This window comes from Anastrepha ludens, chromosome 2, assembly GCF_028408465.1.
Source record: "Anastrepha ludens isolate Willacy chromosome 2, idAnaLude1.1, whole genome shotgun sequence".
In the NCBI taxonomy this organism is placed as follows: Eukaryota; Metazoa; Arthropoda; class Insecta; order Diptera; family Tephritidae; genus Anastrepha; species Anastrepha ludens.
Genome location: NC_071498.1, coordinates 182,492,761 through 182,513,933, shown reverse-complemented (window position 1 = coordinate 182,513,933; position 21,173 = coordinate 182,492,761). Strand labels below are relative to the sequence as shown.

Genomic DNA, 21,173 nt, shown 5'->3' with positions numbered 1-21,173 from the left:
GACGAACCGAAGAATAAAAATAAAAATATTTATTCAGAGAAATATTATTAATGACTACGGGAATAAAGTTCTAGAACTACCTGAAAAAAGTATACAGATGATGAAATAATACGCAATAATTTTAAGCTGCAAGTATTGTTTTTGTTCTAATACAGGTACTTTTGGCAACGAAACACCGTTGAACTGTTAACTGTATTTTGTACTTTAAGATGACTTTGTACGCTTTTAGACCTGGTCGAGAATAACACAAACAATGTTCCACATTTTCCTATACCTATTCTTTATTTGTTGTTAAAAAAAACTGTTTTTCGGTACTTGCTGCGTTAAAAAACCGATAGTTTCGCTTTTTTTGCTCAATTAAAATTTTGAGACGCTTTTATAAAGTGTAAGCTTTTGAAGGTTGCAATCAAGAAAACACTAAAATTTTGTCTTTTTTACACTTTTACAACTTTGAAGATTATTTAATTTTCATTTTTGTAATTTTATTGTGAAAGTAGTTATATGTACACTTTCGAAATACATATGTAATCTCGAATAAAACTAGCGTTATTCCAAATGAAATTTCTATCTACCTAATAATACCTTCTGCTCAAATATGAACGAGACGTTATCAATAAAACGGTCCGCGGATGACATATGGCAAAAATAAATTTTTTGTTTTTTGGTAGGACTGTTATAAGCTTACATGGCAAATTTCAGCATGATATGTCACATAGTTTGTTTTCTGTACTACTGTAAACAAGTCAAGCTCGAGTGTGTTCTTGTAATACAGTCCAGTAACACCGAGAAATTTAACGTTGAAAAAGTAAATACACGGCTCAACTATATTTTAAAGCTAAACCATTATCAGTAAGAGATGTATAGTCGAATTTCAAGCACCGGTTCAATGATATTTATTGTTGTATTACATATCGAAAAACCAACTATTGGTCCTTAGGTCTATTTGATCCTGGTTCAGGTAAACTTAACCTACATATCGAAAACATTATTAAATATGTGATCATTCCACTACCATTCCATTTACTAATCTAGCACCATTTCATTTGACAAAAGTTTCCCATTCAATTTTACCACTTAAACTGCAGTTCATTGGTTTACAGTGTTTCTTTAATATGGATAAAATCTTGTTTCTGCAATAGAAATTGATTTGTAGAAATTGAAAACTGCTAGATCTTTGCAGCAGGGAATAAAAACTGAACTTCTCGAATCCACGCCACCATGTCACGCCACGGCGGACATTTGTACGATGTCATATTTCATACATAATAACATGCAAGGTACTTTCAAATAAAAATCTCGTTAAAATTTTTTTGATAAAATTCCAAATATTTTATGAGTCCATGTATAATATTAGAAGAGCCCTTTTTAAGTGGTTCATTCATTTAGTTATCATGCTAGTAAGAGTTTAAAAAAATTCGTCTGTTTTGTTCTTCACCACATTAAATTTTTCTTCGCTTTTACGCTCATTATAAATTTGAAATAATTCAAAGAAGAATTGCACAGTCAGCTATATTTATTTTTGATTGGATTGGTGAATATACATATATTGATTGCTCTGATCTATTTGAGTATATAGGTTTCAATTCCCATAGAAGTTTGTTTTTCAAACACCTTTTCATCTTAATGCTGTCAAAGCAAATTATTCTCCATTTAAAATTTTCCGCTACTCATTAGCATCTAATAACCTCCCGGGGCGGATTAATATTAATTTTCTTTACCACGATCTTTATTCAATTTCTTGCGTATTGTAATCTGTTAATAAATGTCTGAATAAGTTTGAATTAAATTTATAAAAAGCGTTGTACATATGTACAAGGAAAATAAATTAAATGTGAAACGAGTCGTACTTTAATAGGGAAGCAGTTATTTGCACAAAGCATGATTTTAAACTTGGTCTAATGTTTTTTTAATAACGCTATTTATGCGGTCCGAAAATCTCCTTTATGAATGCAAGCTGTCGTTGGCGTCGTGAAAATTACAGATACATTGAACCATGATAAGGCTCAGAAAAGATGGTAATATATAGTCGGCACTATTTATTGTAAGCCCCAAAAAACAGTTAGTTTTTTGAAACTCAAAATTCTTGTTTGCTACGAATTTTAATGAATTCCCTTTTTTTTTTGTATTTGCGATTGGCTTACCCAGACTCGCAGAATTTAAGTTTGGATTTGATCCTTCAGTTTTGTTAAGCTCCAGCCTCTAGTCTTTAGGACTCGATTCCCGTAAGTAATAAATTGTTGTTTTCGACTATTATTACAATTTGTGCTTCCAAAATAACAAGATAACTCCGTTGCTTACAAATGAACAAAACCAAAACTTCCTGCAATTCCCGTTCAAAAGAAACAAATAAACATCTGATTTTATATAATTACCTTTTTGCCGACAGGACTCAGGCGTTGCCATATATCTTAACATTTATTATTTACAGGTGAGTTTTAAATATCTGCATATGGATAGTTGTTCTCTTAGCGGATCCATACAAGGTGATATCAGTAGAATAGATTCCCGTTGGTTATTCTCCCTCAAGGAGAAAATTTTCGAAATTATAGGCGTGTTTTTAGTAGAATGTTTGTTGTTTTAATTTAAAAGTTTGAAACGGAAAATATTCAGAAATTGAACGTAATAAATTATCGTATGTGCTGGGTACTAATTTTCGTTACTTTCTTTATCCTAGTTTTGCCCTTAGTATGACGAGGGATATATACGAGTTCTCTGGACATTAACTAATTCCTCCACCGGCATTAACTATTGTAATTTGTTTCTATCTATTTATTATTTTACAACAACAACATACAAAATATGAACTTGATCATTCATATTTTGTTGCTTTTGTAAACAAGTATTATCAGAAAATTACCATGCAATATGGATGACGAATGACAAGTATGAATAAAATATATCTATATAAGTGTTTTTTTTTATTTCACGCTTTAAAACAAGATCAAAACCTGATTCAAATTAACAATATTTTGATTAATGTCGAGTTTAGTAAGCTAAATACTTTAAGTTGTGAATGCCTTTTAATATTTTTATATAGCATATGTAACTTTAATTGTTAAATTACTGCTTACTCTTAGAAGGGTCTTCAGTAAATCTTCAATCTGGGAAATCCGCTAACCAAAGGGAGTCTTATCGCTCGAAAGCCTCCGTTCCCCAATGATGAAGTCACCCGAGATCCTTCTATTTCCGTTCTTTACGAAACACCTGGCCCCGCTACACATTTGCATGATTTCCGCAGCGTGCAGAGTACCACCACATCACTCACTGCCGTAAACACATATGATGGCTTGTACCCGCTTAAGTACCCGCGCAATTTTGGCTCAATAACGTTCTGGATACTGGAGCTGGTACTCACGAACAGAAGCAGTCGGTTTTTTTTGGATTGACTTTCATTAAAAGTTTAATAGCATATGTTGGAAAGCTTTTTTCAGTTTAGGTACCGATGAAAGTACTTCCCTGGTTTTCACTGATTTGAATTATGATACTGGCAAGCATTTTAAATCACCAATTTATATTATAAATAATTCGCAAATTTATTTTGTATATTATTCGTTTTTCGTGTTTTGGGTTTTTTTAATCAAAAACTTAGCAACACTGATTGCGTTGAAATTCATATAAAGTCACGGTGTTTTGTTATTCTTGATATAAAGATAATTAGGCGTCTTATTTAAAGCAAATTCGTAGAAGGCGAGTTCCCAAGAACAACAATATTTACAATTTGCAATTTAGTTGGTAATCAAAACGAATATAAACAAACAAATATGACAATAACCTAGAAGCAGGTCATTTGGCATAGCAACCAGGCAATCGCAAGAAAAAATATCAACTTGCTTTACCGAATTCTCCTCGTTCGAATTCGTCATGTCTTATTCTTTTATTTCTAAACATCCATTTTTAAGTATAAACTTCGGCTACTTTCGGCTCAAGGGCCCAAGTAATAAACAGGTAACGACTTTTTAAAATCCAGAATTCTTTTTCATATTTTTATCGGTGCAGAATAGGCCTGTTAAATTTAGTTTAAACATCCGTTATTACAAGGATGAATTAGAATTAATTCCATCAAGTAATACCACAGTCTGGCAACAATGCTTATGCAGGGTGTCAATAAGCAGCTGATACGAAACACAAGGTGACACAAATTCAAGCGAATGCAATATAGTGCTTTTTCACATAAAAGGCGAACTGTTTGCGCCCAACAATGCAAATGATAATCAACAGTTTAACATGACAAACGTAAATTAAATTGGACAAAATTTGTTAATATCTAGATTTGTAATGATTATCAGAAGTCTCGTGATTTGAACAACAAAATAATCATATCTTTGAACAATATACGTTTTAATTCGAAAGAAAGGTAATTCAATATAATTTTTAATGAAATTACATCTAAATTATATTAATTGGGGAATTAATGGGGGGAAAAAAATCTTTTCATGTAACTTTTTGTCGTATTTTTCATAAACATGCTATTTTCTCAGAAACTTACACAAAAGCTTAAGAAGTATTTACATCAAAAGAAAGGTATTTTAATTGTTTTCCAATGATGTACTCGGTTTTTTAATATCTCCTCTATTTTTAGTTTTCGCATAAAGTACTGTTGTAATCAGCATATAAAATTCTATCGAACCCTATTTCTGGTTGTTAGCTGACTGAAATTTAATTATATACATATGTATGTACATTTACTCTTGAGCGCTCAAGATAAAAATCGAAAATGCAATATTTTTGTATTTATTGGTAACGTTGTAGTTCCGAGCATCAACCCCCAAATTATTTTAAATAGAAATAATTTTTTTTATGAAGAAGATTACTGGTATTACCACTTAAATTAGTTGGAAAGTGAATATATTGTTTCACAATGTCTTTGACAACATATGTATATGTATATCCACTCTCGGAAGACCTATGTTAATCCATGAACGATTTTTGGAGAGCGTTTACTTGCAATAAAATTTAATACATATACCTCGATTAGCAGTAAAAACATGTAAATGAAGTTATTTGATGACAAACTCCACATGCACGTAATTTTCACATAATTGAAAGATGCGAAAGTCAAAACAAAGCAGATTGGGCAAAGTTTTACTGCCTTCTAACTTTTTAGCAAAAATTTTAGTTTCTATGATTTTTAATACTTTTTCTTTAGAATTTGTTCTGAAGTAAATATGATCTGGAAGGGGACCGCGCTAGCTTCGTTATTCGTGCGCGTTATTCACATGGGGAAAACGTTTTCAGAGGTGTGGCCAAGACCAGACCGTTAATTGGCTCTCAGCGATTTTCAAGTAATCAACTGATTGGCTGACGCAACCGGAGTCATGACTGCGAGGCAATATTGGAGCGATTTCGTACAGGTAAACACTATCTTTTGGAGTGATGAAGCCCATTTTCAATTAAATGGAAGTGTAAATAAACAAAATTGCGGTTACTGATTACCTATTATATAGGGTTTTTCAGTAAGAGCGCTTCAACTTTTGAACTTTTTTGAATAAAACACAAACGGTTTGACTTTTTTAACTAATTTGGGTTTTATTATCGAGTTTGAACATATACATTGAAGTATGAAATTCGATTTCTTTTGCATGACCACCGCGTGTACGTTTTACGAAGTCCAATCGTTGAACCCAATTTTCGACCACTCTTTTGTATAAATCGCCGAAATTCCAGCAATTTCGCGTTCAATATTGGCTCTGAGCTCACAAATCGTCGCCGGCTTGTTACTGTAGACCAATGACATCACATAACCCCAAAACGGGACGGCTTGTTAAATGGACCGTAAAATGGCCGTAATGCTCTTAAAGTAGCAGCAACAGAACGATTATTTTCATAAAAAATTTGCACGATTTGCAATCGTTGCTCAAGTGTGTAGCGTTCCATGATGAAATGTATACTAATGAAGTTTACAAATGACAAGCGAAAAATAAAAAATATTGCGTCGTTCGCCCTCCCTATCGGAAAAAAGTTGAAGCGCACCTATTGAATAACCCTATATATAGGGTGGTTAAGTTTCAAGGGCCGGTATTGATTTTGAATAAAATACAATTTTTTTAAGAAATTATTGTCATTTCTCTTTATTATGATAATATTGGTATGACTGAATTACGTATGGAACAAAATATCGGCCAATGACCGCCTCGGCCTCGGCGGCGCACCTCCATCCGATGGCCCACATTTTCGATGACGCTGAGACATTGAGGTTCTATGCCGTTATTGTGCCGAATTATCTCATCCTTTAGCTCTTGAATTGTTGCTGGCTTATCGACGTACACCTTTTCTTTCAAATAACCCCAAAGAAAGAAGTCCAACGGTGTCGTTGACGTTTAGGTGTGGTTCACATTCAACATCGGCCCTTGAAATTTAACCACTCTTTAAAAAAAAAAAAAATAAATAATTGGCGCGTACACTTCTGTTAGGTGTTTGGCCGAGCTCCTCCTCCTATTTGTGGTGTGCGTCTTGATGTTGTTCCACAAATGGAGGGACCTACAGTTTCAAGCCGACTCCGAACGGCAGATATTTTTTATGAGGAGCTTTTTCATGGCAGAAATACACTCGGAGGTTTGCCATTGCCTGCCGAGGGGCGACCGCTATTAGAAAAATGTTTTTTTTTTTTTTTTTTTTTTTTACTCACTATTAAAACATCTGCAGCCACTTTACTGTCAAAAAGTTTGGTGTGCATTCTGTTTTTTTTTTAACTATTATTTAAATGGCGAGTTAAAAAGCTACAAAACGCCGTGGTAGTTAACCGTCTGTGAGATCACTATTTGAGTTTATATAGACCAGCTTAACGGTGTATCTCGACAAGGAACTGCACTTGTCTGTACCGTTATTACGGTAGCTCCTTATTTTTATTTTTAGGGTTATATTATATTATAAAAATTAGTTGAATGGCTGGTTTCACATTTCTTTCGTGAATTTCGTTTTCATTTATTAATTGAAATTTCTTTTGATTATTGAATATTTTTATCTTGTATGAGCTCGGCTTGGAAATTAATTAATTTCGGCAAACATTTTCTTTTTTTTTAATTCGGCTTTCTTTAGGCATGACTTCGAGTTTAAATTCATTTTAACATGAAACTTTTCTTATATTGGCGAATTTTTTCATTTCACTTTCTTTACATATAAAAAAATAAGCAGTGGAAAAATTATACCATACATTTTTGAAAATCGTCGAGCAAGCAATCTCTGTGGGCAGTATCTCTTATTGGTGTATGTTGAGCGACATGGTTTCAGGAAGATTGCGCCACGCCGCACACGACCGGAGTGACCATGGCGATACTGCGTGATTTCTTCCATAACAAACTGATAAGCCGTTTCCCCACACAGGTCGTATGATCTTACCCCTATGGACGTTTTTCTGTGGGTGTTTTTCAAAAGTAAAGTCTATGAAACAAACCCAGCGACTAACTCAGCACTAAAACAAAATATCGTTCATTTTTTATTTTAGCTTTCAATTCCTAATTCTGCCACCGGACACTTCGTACAACGAAGTCATACGGATGAAAAGAGTACAAAAAGATTGAATACCTATTAGCACTATGAAAGAAAAAATAGAGGAAGCGTCTAGGAAATTATTGCAATACTTATTAAAGTTATCAAGCAAACCTCATGCTTTATCATTCTTATTACTGCCCTAGAAAGATTGAGCACAGACGAATTGTATGAGATACGATATTAAATAGATTTCCTATATTGTAACCTTTTACAACGTAGCATTATAACTAAATTTTAAATAATCATTTACACAAGTCTTTCGGAAGATTCACTTTCAGCATGAGAATTATTTCCACATATTTACAATCGTATATGTATATGCATATAATTTGTTTTTCAATTCTATGTTTTGCATTCTGTCTTAGGATTTTCGCACGTGTCATCGTAATTGTCCAAAAGAAGATTATTTATGGAATTACTGAATTGTGTGAGCGAGCAAGGCGCGCTACAGTTCGGTATATGGATTTCTTTTGGAAACTTGTCGTCACTGTTATAGTAATATACGATCTATTAGAGAAAAAGATGATCATTAAATTATTTATGCACATTTATAAAATATTGTCAAACTCACCTTCACTTCGAAATCTTCCTTAAACAAAGAACTATGATGCAGTTCGAAAGATAGTGCAGAAGCATAGCTTGGTAAGGTATCAGTCTGATCCAGAATATTCAAAGTATTCATAATATTCACCAATGTAATATCGTGGCCAGAATACAAGAATATTTTACGATCGGGATTCAAATTCTTTCTCCGCTTGTTCTCCATCTTTTTAATTATCTCGGCTAAGAAAGCACCACCCTTTACTTTTTTCATTAGATTCGACTCAGTATAAAGTGAGTAACTGCGTGCCGCTAGTGCTTCCAGTTTATCTGGATAGATGTTTTCCGTCCAGTCAGGTAATACCAGACCTGCTTCAGATTCGACTTTCAATGTAGTGTAAAGCATTTCGACATCCATTAGCGTAGAAATATTCTACGTAAATGCATTGAAATCAAATAGAAATTTACAAAACATACACATGCATACACATACATATATATTATATAATAGAGATATTTGACTCCTCTACATTATTGCTCTATAAAAAAATGCGAACATGAATGTACTGCTAATAACGGCATAATCCATTTTAAGGGATTCTTAAGTGCTTCAGCTATGCACTATCGAGCTGTTTTAATCAGCATAAAGATGTGTGTAGGCTCGCATTCACTCAAATGCGCCATTTTTGCACTAATTTTTTATACTTATTACGGCTGCGCAAACTAAAAAGAGTAAGACGATAAGCTGAACAGTTTATCTATTTATTTTTATTTTTTTCAAGAGCACAGAGCAAGTCACGATAATAAAACACGGTGGAGAGAATTCAGAAGGTGTGATCAACATCAGACTGTTAACCGGCTCTTAACGATTTTGAAGGGATCAGCTGATTTGCTGAGTTAACAGGGTTTGTCTACGACAAAACTAAGATTGTGTTTTTGATATTAGATATACATAGTTAACCACAAATGCAGCACAGATAGTGAATAACTTAAGGTAATATACTTTGATATTGTGATTGACAGCAATTTCAGCTGTTGTTCTAACTGCATTTTACAAATGATATACAACGCTGTGCGTTTTCTATTCCAAACTACAATATAAGCTGCTGGGTAGGTGCGTCTGCCAACAAATTAGCACCGCTAAACCCTGCAGAGGATTCCATTAGAAAAATATTTATTTACTTGCCTAAAATTCTCGCGAGCTCTAAAATTATTGTAGAACTTTTAAATTCTTCCTCTAAGAAATTTATACTTTTATAAGTTTTTAAAAATATTGTGATAAGAACTTATTACATACAAAGCCATTGTTCCATTAAATACTACTTGAGGACCAATCCTACAAACTTTTGGCTCCAGTTCCTGTCATTGCCAACACATTGTCGTAACTTCTACACTTTTGTGTGATGTAATCTATTTAACAGTCTTCCTTCTAGTATTCGTACCATAAGAAACATCCTCATAAAAAATATCTGCCGTTCGGCGTCGGCTTGAAACTGTACTATAGGTCCCTCCATTTGTGGAACAACATCAAGACGTACTCCACAAATAGGAGGAGGAGCTCGGCCAAACACCCAAAAAAGGGATTTACGCGCCAATTATATATATATAAGAAACCTAGGAGAATTTCTCCTGCAAGTGAAAGCGCTTTCAGTGGATCTTAATTACCATGAAATCGAAATCTTGCTAAAATCAGTCATTTAATTAATTATTAGTTAACGAGTAATTCAATAAGTTATTTGGTAACTATATTTCTTATCTATTTTGGTTTGCCGAGTTAATCATTTATAGTCGACGACTGACCCCTTTTGTTCATGTTGGTATATATGTACATTATTCTTGTCAAGTCACACGTCACTCATAATTGCAACTACATTTGTATGTATTTCTATGTAGAAGTGACATTTAAAACGTATGGCTCTGTTTTCAACCCGAGGCTCATATAGAATACCCTAACTGGTGATATCATTTTGGTGTTGTAATTCCCACTCTCTGCTTACATTTCGCATGCCAGTCCCAACAAAAAGTTAAACCTTTGCAGGGTTATTACAATGTTAAACTGTAATTAAGTACATGTAAATACATTGGCTAACAATACACACCTTGCCTGAATGTTTTGTGAGCAATTTGAACAGTTCCGTATTTTCTTCGTTAAGCTGCCGCAATTCGGGTGGTGGATTCTTATACAATTTTTGCAGAATTGTGTCATATTTCGCACATGGTTTCTTCTGCGCCAAGAGCTGCATAGAAGGTAAGAAATAAGTTAATGTAATTAAACGAGTAAAAAAATGTAGATGGTAATTTTTTTTTTCTCTTTAGATATATGTATACATATGTATTTATGCATGTCTAAATGAGACAGAAGTAGTCTAGGTTATAATCATACAAGAACAACTGATTTGTTGTCCCCAGAGCCCAAAAGTATGGTATTAGAATTTTGTTCACATAACAGGCGGATGTAAAAACATAAAAGAATCAAGCTAAATAATTATAAGCATATTTATACCAAAATGCTCAAAATAATGATCGGAGTCGATTCTGCCAAGTGGCTGAATATTCAAAATTTTTAGATTAAAATTTCGCAAATACAGTGCACTCGCGATAACTCGAACTAATTAAAACAGGCGCTGTTCGATTTATCGAATTTGTTCGACTTATCAATTGAGTGTGCTATGTTAAAAAAACAGTCATCCATATCGATTTTTTTCAATTAAATTTATTTATTTATTTACATATGGATATGAACATGAATATGTTTAAAATAATTAATTCGTTTCAATATTTTTCATCAAATATTTGGCAGTCTTTGTGTCAGTTACACAAAAAAAGTCAGCTTTAACAGAAAAGTTAGGCCGAAAAGAAAGTTGTAATGTGTGTTTGTCTTTTCTTGCCTGCAGCAATGTTGAATATGACTTTTTCACGCAACAATTGAAGAGTGTTAACCTTTGCGGGGCTTACTTGTTCAGTTGTGGCCCACTGAATTACCTTATTGATAGAGCTAACTGCCTCCTCAGATGATATCCGCTCACATGTCTCAGTTGTGTTGTTAAACTCAGACTCAGAATCACTAGTTTCAATTATTACTTCTGTGTCGGTAAATTCGGCACCATCATTCCATTTGTTAACATCATAAAGCGTAAATTCGAGCTGTAAATTATGTTTTCCATGTTATGTTCTTTCAAGATGAGTCCACTTATTGGGTAATTCTTTTTTCTTTGGGACAGAAACCATTTGTATAAAGCGGCTTTCATTTTAGGAAACTCAGAAGCTTTTAAAGTTCTCCTCTTCCCAGGACCCAAAAACGTGTTGTTTACTGCTTTTAAAATTGCCTTGTCTTTCTTTTTTATAAGACTTATGGTGGACTTGGCTACCCCATATTCCTTCGCTAGAGAAGTAACACTACATCCACGTTTAATTTTGTTAAGGACTTCAGCCCTCTCTTTTAATGTTAAACACTTCAACCTTTTACGATCCATTACTGACGTGCACTGATATACTACAAATGTCAAATTTAAAGCAATTTGGTCAATGCAAGATGTTGTTCCCAGAAAACTAACGGGATATTAACGCCGAAATATTCATATGGACAATACACTAGTATACATATAATTTATATACATATACTATTACATATGTATGTATGTACAAAATGTACATGTTTGAAAAGAATGTGTGTACAAATAAATTTGTTTTTTTGTTCGAGTTATAGCGCTTTTTTATTGTTCGAGTTACAAAGAAGTCAATAGGGGAAAAAATGTGTTCGAGTTAGCACGTCGTTCGACTTAGCGGCTATTCGAGTTACCGCGAGTGCACTGTATTTGCAAATTGTTTATCTTTGCCATGTTAAAAAGTTTGCATAAAAATTGAATTTATTTTATTAGAAAAAGAGAGGAAAATAGATTTTTGATGTTTATTTATTTTTTTTTTTGCTCAAGGCCAATCAGTAAAAGTCTGTGAGCGAATTCTGGATAAGCAAAGTCAAAGTATAGTATTTCCCAAAGCGTTGAAATAGCGTACCCACTTAAAATATGTAGTATAAAAAAAGGCACACAGCAAAGCGGGCAGGTGTTTGCTAGCGTATTTGTAAGGTGTATAAATATTGGCCAATACGGAAAGCCAAAAACTTACTATGTCTTCACTGCGGGGTATTACATTTACGGCTGCCGGCTGCCAAGCGATCGGCTAAATGTAAAGAGAGAAATTTTTAAATAAACCATAATTCACTTTGCTTTGTAGTCACTCACCAAAATGTTATTGTGGTCCAGCGGTGGTATAAAGCCTGCTAAAACACTCTGCGCACTCATAATACAGCGCTCAGCCGCTGAGCTAAGTGTGAGCACCTGCTGCTGCGTATAGATACCGTTGGGCGGTAATAGACGATAGTAACGCATGCGCAAATTTTTCCCCAGATTATAAGCCTGCTGACTGCCTTTCTAAAAGGATTTATAAATATTTATTCATATATGTATGTATTTATATACATTAGGGTGCATTACTCTTTTGTTTTATAAATAAAACTGGTTTTTGAAATAATTTTTTTCAAAAAATTACCTCAAATGATAGATAGTTGACGCTTAAAAGGCCAAAATAATAAATAAAATAAAATAGTATTAAAACTTTCCATTTTTCTAAATAGTTTTAGTTTTTGGAGCAAATTTTTTTTAAATTTATTTGTTAAAAACAAAGATTTTTCTAAATCTTACATACTTAAAAGCTTACGGAAATCTTAAATACTGAAGCCTTAAATTATAATGGCGTACAGTCATAGTCGAAAATAAGGCGGTTCTATATTTGGTAAACAGGTTTAAGAGAAGCCATGGTTTATTTAAACTCGGCCAAAATCGCGCAAGTGGTTATCGCGGCAATCAAGAAGATAGTTTATTTTAATCATAGTCGAATTAGTACCTGTTATTTAGCTCAGAACCGGGTTTAGATTTAAAACCACCACAAAAATCAAATGAAATTTACGAATGTATGTGCACCTAATAAAAATGTTACATTTTCAGTTGAAAGAGATTTTAATATAATAAACCATGAAAGATTGGTAAGAGACCCTAATCCATTTGAGTAAAATGAAAATGCTTTTTATCAACAAACCAATATTTTCAAAAATCAACGCAAATTCGAGCCACTTTAAATTGGCACTTTACTGTACCTAAATTTAATGGGCTATAAAACTGCTTACCACATATTTTTATGAAAATCCCATTTAAAAATTTGTAAATTTTTAAGAAAATCTTTTACATTCTTCAAAATGTGAAACTTTAAATTATGATTTTGTTTTATATATTTTTAATATTTATATTTATATTTATTTACATTTAATATTTTTATGATTTATATTTATGTCGCGTTGTCATTATCGTAAACATAGGTGTGCATCAAAATTAAATACACAACTTTAATCGAAATTTAATGATTGCTTTTTGCTATTCTGCCGTTTTTAATTTTCAAAGTTAACAACAAAACTAAAATATTTGAATGTTAACTTATATGTATGTTTGTATGTCAGATGACACTAAATGTAATAGACTTGTATCAAAACTGGTTCTTACTAAAACAAAATAGGTACTAAATTGACTATGATAGTAAAGAAAATAAACCCAGTTCTAAATTTTTAGTTCTACTTTAACTTAACCTGGGTTTAAAGCCGAACTTTGATTAAGCGCCAATAAATTGTATTATTCTGGTCGAAACCACGCAACATTTTTTGGTGAAGTACCCCAATATATTTGAATGAATTTCTTACCTGTGTCAAGGCCCCCAGACCATACGACCAGTCATGCAGGGCATGCGGATCGGTGGGGTAAAAGGAACTTGGCGTCTTCTCACCATGCCGAAAGACCTATTAATAGAAAGCACAGCCGTAACACACTTTATTGCTTATATACATATGCACATAGGTTTGTTGGAATGTACATTAGTGCGATATTGTGTTCATCTATCTGTTATCTTTGGATCATTAAGCTAAATTATCACACTTTTTTATTGACATTGGCATGTAAATATTTACGAACGCATGAAAACAATCTTATTTGTTCAAAGTGATGAAAACTTACAATGGAGATCATTCTTAAATTTCGCAAGCCCTGTTCATCGTTGTTATCGCCGAAAACGAAATATGCCATCATAACGGTGCAGAGCGCACCACCTAAAATAATAACCGATATTTTGGTGCTGCGTCTCGACTGACAATCAATGTTGACCATCTTGATGGATGGGTGATTTTTTAATTTGAATTTTATTCAAACGTGTATGCCACAAATTTTATGCAATCACACTTTTCTTACTACAACATGTTTTTTTAAATCCAAAAATAATAAATGGGCCTATCTACATACATATGTTCATACTCGTATGTATAAATATGTTGTACTCATACACTTGTATATTATTTTGCGTTATCGTTTTTCTTATTTATATGTCTGAATATATCTCATGAGATTTGTATTTCACGCGGCGACCGCAAAAAATTGACTGATTTGCCTGAGTGCAGGAAAAGTGAATTCATAGAAGTCGAGTTCGCTAGAGCAACAACATTTACATGTATTTTATTTTTGTGATTTGGATTGTTCAAATTTCAATGAGAATGTTAACCAAGAATGATAGAATATAAGCAATAATTGTTGCGTCTTCCGAATCAGCTGAGACATCATCTCTTCAACTAAACAAACAAAAGAGAAAGAAAGGGAAATTACTTGTTTGTGAAGAAGAAAAAGCGAAAGCAATAGAAACGAAACAAATACAAGAATTATACATAAACACTCACATTTTCTTGCTACGGCGCCACCGGCATAAAAATGCAAAAAAAACTGCATTTGGAGGTATTTTTATAATTCGTACTTCCCCAATTTCATACGCTGCATTTCGTTTGATTAGTTTGCTTAATTAAAAAGTCACAAATCTTCAAATTGCCATATTAACAAGCCATTCACTGAATATTTACAACAAGTAATTTCTCTTTATCTTGTTAGCTATCATTCTTGCATGTGCATAATACCATCGTAATTTTTACTAGATGTGGCAACTCATTCGATCGGTATTGCTGCCAGACGTTTCGTGAATATTCATGTTCAATGAATGCATGCATTTCATATTAAAAAAAGTTAAACGAATTACATGAAACACACAGTGGAAACAGTTACTAATTCTTTGAAACCCAAAATCTGCCAAAACTCAGGGCTTGTCTTTCGGGCAAACATGTTATATATTAAATGGACATACAATTTTACGCTACTTCCGAATGGCAAACGGCTTTTTTATGAGCAACATTTCTATGGCAGCAATACACTCGGTTTGCCATCGCCGACAACACCCTTAGATAAAAGTTTTTTTTTCGAATAAAAATAAAGAATCAAATGAAAAAGAAAATTTTCTCAACCCAGCAAATTGAAACACACCATCTTTTGGTGGCTTCTAAACCGTTCCCTTACAATGTCATAAGTAATATTGGTGTCCACGAGAAATTCGCATATTGAACGTTCAAAGACGTAAGCTATAAAATTAATTTTTAATTTATTTTTTTCTATTTAAGCTACTTTCCATAATACCTTTTTCTCAGATAAATTTAACATCTTTTCGTGGAAACCATTCTTTCAACTGGGCCGCAAGAAAGCATGGGTACATTATATTTGATAACAACAGGCTGCTTCAATGACTTCATCTATTATTTAAACAGATTGTTAGAAAGTTTAGAATTTTTTTTTATTATTTATGCAAAAATATTATTTTTGAAGATTTTGTGAGCATAATTTCTCAAATCAGTGCTAAAGTTTTGCAACAACTTCTCTCAATTCTCTCTCTAAATTAATTTCTGGCCTGGTCGTGGCAATAGCAAAAAAGCCACTCTCACACCAGTCATAGTATTGAAAGTAGGATATTTGGAATACTTTGCTTCGCAATTAAAATAATCTCTTTGTTTAATCACAGTTTTAGACTTGAATCGCATGGTAGTTCTAACGGTCCTTACCAAGTACAGATTGGAATGGAGTCGATTAAAATGGCTCTTTCCCAGTCGTATTGATCAAGATTTCTTTGAAAAATTTAGTATTTGATGTCGATTACTTTTGGATTAATATCATTTGCAATCTTTCCTTGTTCTAACTCTTTTTTGCTTTTGCACCATGCCAACGTTTTTTTTTTTTTTTTTTTTTTTTTTTTTGTCGGGACAGACTGGCAAGTATATCACTCAGACACAATTAAGTCCTTTGTACTGCCGGATTCCCTTTTTAATTTTCTTTAAATCTACTCGACCTCCGCAGACATCTGAGTAGGTCTTGTGGTGCCAAGGAGCCAAGGTGGTCGCTTCTACTCATCAGACCACATAAAGTGGTCCGCCGTCTCATCCTCCTCTCCACATGCTGGGCAGAGTGCACTGTCTGCGATGCCCACCTTTTCCATGTGCCTTGCCCATAGAAAGTGGCTCGTCATCAGTCCAACCAGCCTCCTACAGTCGCCTCTGTTTAGTGACAGGAGGAACTGTGACAGTCGGTCGGACATGACAGGTAACATAACTTTTTTTGTCCATCTGCAGCTTCTTTCAGCCTGCCAAGCACAATTGTGGGTTAGAGTAACCCGTTTGTTAACCGTGGTTTTGATGGCTGCAGAAGGCAGTGACAGAATGGGCTCCGGGCCAAGGAAGTTGGTCTCAGAGCCCATTCTGGCTAAAGAGTCATATATCTCGTTGCCCACGAAAACCACATGTCTAGGGACCCATGTTAGCATCAAGCTATTACCAACGTCTACTGAAACTTTTTTCTGTTGCTATTTATTAATATTTATTTGTTTAAGGCCTTTTAAGCAGCTGCGATGAAGGTCAAGCAAGGCACAGCTTGAAACCCCCAGGCATAAACAATAAGTGAGAGTGCTTTTCTACTCCTTCCGTTCTCGCGGCAGTTGGTTCTACGCTATCGGAATGACCCGGATTTACAAATATCCGACCCAGGACTGCGACTCAAGCACCATCCGATAAATATCTATGGGGAAAGTTTATGATGATACAACAACAACAACAGTTATTTCCTTCAATAGCTGGTCTCCTTGCTGCTTTTGTCTAGTGATCTCCTTACGTATAGTATCAAACACAAAACTTTTTAATTTAATACAAATCTCTTAGTAAACATCGACAATGGTTACATTCAATAAAGTGTTCAAAAATATACAGACAATGCAGTGAAATAAATCAATATAAGTTACTTTTCACGCTAATTCTTTCTTTGTAACTACAGTTTCTGTGTCAGCGGGCTCTTCCACATAATAACCATGCTCGGCTATATCGGCTTCCACTTGTGGGTCGACCACACATTTTTTGTCAGAACTAACCTTTTGAGAGTCCCCCGGGAGTTCCTCTTCCGATTCTTCAACATCATTTTCATTTTCAATACGTTCCCGTTTTCGTGGACTGATAGCCTCACTCTCATCTTCTTCAGCGACTACCTCGCAGTCATGCTCATCAAAATAGGTGGGTATATGGTAAACAATATCCGTGTCGACCGTATTGTTTAGAAACTGCATCTGATGTTCAAAATCACTGAGATAATAAACTATCCCGTATGTATCCACCACATAAGTGGCTGTGTTGCAGGCTGCCGTCCATTGAGGGGCATATTCGTGCAGATAGGCGCATGTGTAGGGTATGACATGTGGCACCGCTTGTGGCACACAATAACACCCAGGCCGATAATATTCTGATTCGTATTCTTCAATGCTGGGATATGGTGCAACCGAGTGTAAAAAAGCCATCGATTTTCGATTGGCGTTCCGTTTCCTTGACATTTCACCCGACTTGACGACTTTCAAACCTAGGCTTCCAACTGTTCGGGCGCCTCTATTGGCTCCAATTGATTAGCGACGTTGATGCAAATGCGTAAATAAAAAATATGCACTTGAAATTGGCGCATCAAATAGAAATTTAAATAGATTTCCAATATCATCAAGCGGCAAGGTAATAATTCCTTATATATACGTGCATATATGCATATATATACTTATAAAATAGATAATATTTGAATAATTGACAAGGATAGAAAAAATTTTGAACTTGTCCGCTAAAAATTTTGATTTTTGAAAAACTTCAGCAATGCTACTCTCGAATTGATATTTTTTATGTTTTGATAGTTTGATTTTAAAGGCACTACCCAACAAACTATTTCATTTGGTATATATACAATAAGCGTCCAAAGAGAGTTAATATAGAAATATTTTTTTTTAAATATATTCAACATTAACTAAATTTGATTAAAATTTTCCATAAATGCTTACACGTCATAGTGAAAACATTTTTAGAGGTGTGCTTTGTGGCATAACGTTATTCGGCTCTCAGCGAATTTGACAGAATCAGCTGATGGGCTGACGTTACTTTTAAATGTGTTTAAAAAAAATGAGATTGTGTTGGTGGCGTCAACACAAAAATCAACCAATGGCACTTGGTTGCCGTCTGAACAACGACTGATTGGACGAGTTCTCGCTCATGTTGCGAGTGTGTGATACATGTAAAAAGATCGTGCAGAATTCAGCTGAATCCTCCAAGTGACGTAGGAGCCCAAGTCCCCTCACAATTTTCTTTAACACCATAGTTAGAGGGCAAACCTGGTATATCTATCGTCCTTGGTTACACGTGGATCTTTGTTAGACTACGTGGAAACTATTTTTCTCACTTTCATTGTATTATTTCGGTTGGCGCATCCATTAGAAATTTTTTAATTTACAATTTAAGAAATTATTTTTATAGAGCTAGCCCATATAAGATAAATGTTAACTAACTGAAAACAAGTCTCAAATTCAAACTAGCACTTTATTATACTGAAATGCAATGGCCCTAATGCTTTGGATTCTGATTAAATGTTGGAAATTGTGATTAAAATGTTTGAAATTTCGATGAAAATTTTTTGAATTCTTTGTTTTTTTTAATTTACACAAAGTTTGATACTTGGATTTATATTGATTTTGCAGGGGAATGAACTATATTTTCAAAAAAATAATGGTTAAAATTAGATAAGGAATTTCCAAAACGTGTCAGTAAGTCCTTGTGTTATAATTATTAAGCGCACTGTATCGCCACACAGGGAGAAAAGTGATATTTCCATACATTATGTATCTATATATAAAGGGTTTTTCAATAAGGGCGGGTAGATGTTGAAATCGTCAATAGTGGCGTTTGCTGTGTGGCACGTAGCGCCGTCCTTCTGGAACCACATGTCGTCTAGGTCCATATGGTTCAATATGGGTCATAAGAAAATGGTTATCATGGTTGTGTAGCGCTCACGGTTGACGGTGGCCGCCTCACTAACGTCGTTGTCAAAAAAATACGGACCAATGACGCCGCCGGCCCAAAATCCACACCAAACGGTAACTTTTTGAGGATGCATTATCACCTGCTGAACCTCGTGTGGATTGGTGTCGTCCCATATACGGCAATTTTGTTTGTTAACACAGCCATTCATCCAAAAATGCGCCTCGTCACTAAAGATGATTTTTCGCCCAAAACTGGGGTTCTCTTCCAAACGATTCGAAGCCCAATCAGCGAACAAACGGCGTTGCCTATGGTCATCAACTTTGAGCTCCTGGGTCAGTTGGATCTTGTACAGGTGTAGGCCCAAGTCCCGACGCAAAATTCTCCAAGTTGAAGTCTGCGAAAGTCCAAGTTTTTGTGCACGGCGAGGAATAGACTGCCTCGGGTTCTGCTGTACACTTTCACGGACCGCGGCAATGTTCTCGGCTGATCTTGCGTTCCTTGTACGTACGGGTGTTGGCTGATTGTTTACTGACCCGGTCGTTTCAAATTTGGCCACCAAACGTTGAAGAGTCGACGTTGAAGGGCCACCACGTCTACCGAAAAATGGGCGCAATGCGCGCAACGTTTGCGTTAATGAACACTCATTTTGATAATAAAGTTTTATCATTTGAACGTGTTGTTCAATCGTGTAACTTGCCATGATGATTTGGCATAAATAACTGAATAATAAACAAAAGATTTGACAGATGTCACCAAAACAAAATGGCTGCCACAGGGCGCCAAAATCGACCCGCACCAATTGAAAACCCCTTTATAAGTTCTTTCAAAAAACGGTACCTTTTTTTATAACATCTTTGACATTTGTAAAGTATACAGTCATACGAAAGAGGCCTTAATATTTCATACAAGAAACGGATTCATCATAAATTAAGTTGACTAAAACAAACTTTCAACATACTTACACCTTACTTTGTTACGTTTTTCTCACGTAAGTTTGGAGTTTTTAACCTCAAGGCACGATTATTCTTATATTACTAACTACTTGCGCTTCGGCCTATAATGTATTCCATCGCGCCTTCGTGGAGCCTATCCTACTTCTTCTCCCTATTTTAGCTCTTTGTTGATTGCTAGCTCATTGTAAATCGTGAATTGAATCGTGATTACATTTAGCTAAATGGATTCTTTTTGGTATTTTACGTAGTTTTAAATCAGTCAATAAACCAATTTGATTTGAAGTTCCTACTAGACTTCCGCACCCTATATTTGGAAGGAATCGGGCTGAGATTGAGAAAATGTCCATCCTTCGCACGCATGATGACAAGACCGTTTGCAAATAAATTATGCACTTTCAAAATGCTGGTATCCCGCAAAAAATTTTAAATAGTATACCTTTTATTCTTATCATAATTACAACTGGTTTCCACACTCATTTAGGTGTGTCTCATGATTCAATGATAAAAGGTTTGCTCAGTAAGCAGCTTTCTCGTTCTCTCTTGACAAATCGGCTCCCTTAGCAAGGCATTGGGTTGCTAGCTCTAGAAATTTTGAAAGAAAGTGGAGGAAAAGTAAAATTTGTAGAAAAAGCATTTCATTTTCAAAATGGTCTGCTTACGAGCAGCCACTCGCTCAAGAGTTTTTATCGGTATGTTCAGGACTATGGTAGTATGACATGGAATACATACCGCTTAAGTTAGGGCATGATAGACTATTTGACATAATCCAAGATCGATGAGTGGAGAATTTACAAAGCTTTATTTCTTGTGATATGTTGATTTAGAAGGAATTCATGTTTTGCTAGCATTTCCCAAAGAATTACGACAGGGAGAATAATTGGATAGTCCCGACGCGACCGATAGCATTGCATACTTCATTATAAAAAGTTAGGATTGACGAAGCTTGTTTCCAAAGAGACCAC

The 21,173-nt window shown here is 34.6% G+C and overlaps 2 protein-coding genes and 1 long non-coding RNA gene across 4 annotated transcripts in view; 1 reads left to right on the top strand and 2 right to left on the bottom strand.

The window, feature by feature from the left end:
• LOC128856023 (acyl-CoA Delta-9 desaturase-like) overlaps window positions 1-2,345 on the bottom strand; it is a 43,653-nt gene extending 41,308 nt beyond the window's left edge. For both annotated transcript variants that reach the window (XR_008453781.1, XM_054091362.1), the window contains exon 1: window positions 2,142-2,345. The gene's annotated coding sequence lies outside the window, so the exon portion shown is untranslated. The remainder of the gene's footprint in view (window positions 1-2,141) is intronic.
• Window positions 2,346-4,218: 1,873 nt separating this feature from the next.
• On the top strand, window positions 4,219-7,557 carry LOC128856022 (uncharacterized). The gene is made up of 5 exons (XR_008453780.1): window positions 4,219-4,354; window positions 4,479-4,521; window positions 4,580-5,351; window positions 7,132-7,370; window positions 7,442-7,557. It is a non-coding gene; the product is annotated as an uncharacterized LOC128856022 (long non-coding RNA).
• Window positions 7,558-7,787: 230 nt separating this feature from the next.
• LOC128856018 (venom acid phosphatase Acph-1) lies at window positions 7,788-14,501 on the bottom strand. The gene is made up of 7 exons (XM_054091359.1): window positions 14,085-14,501; window positions 13,775-13,870; window positions 12,270-12,458; window positions 12,154-12,207; window positions 10,128-10,265; window positions 8,060-8,461; window positions 7,788-7,995 (listed from the first exon to the last, which is right to left on the bottom strand). Exons 1-7 carry the CDS (start codon window positions 14,232-14,234, stop codon window positions 7,831-7,833), a joined length of 1,194 nt encoding a protein of 397 aa, XP_053947334.1. The 5' UTR covers window positions 14,235-14,501; the 3' UTR covers window positions 7,788-7,830.
• Between the last annotated feature and the right edge of the window lie 6,672 nt (window positions 14,502-21,173).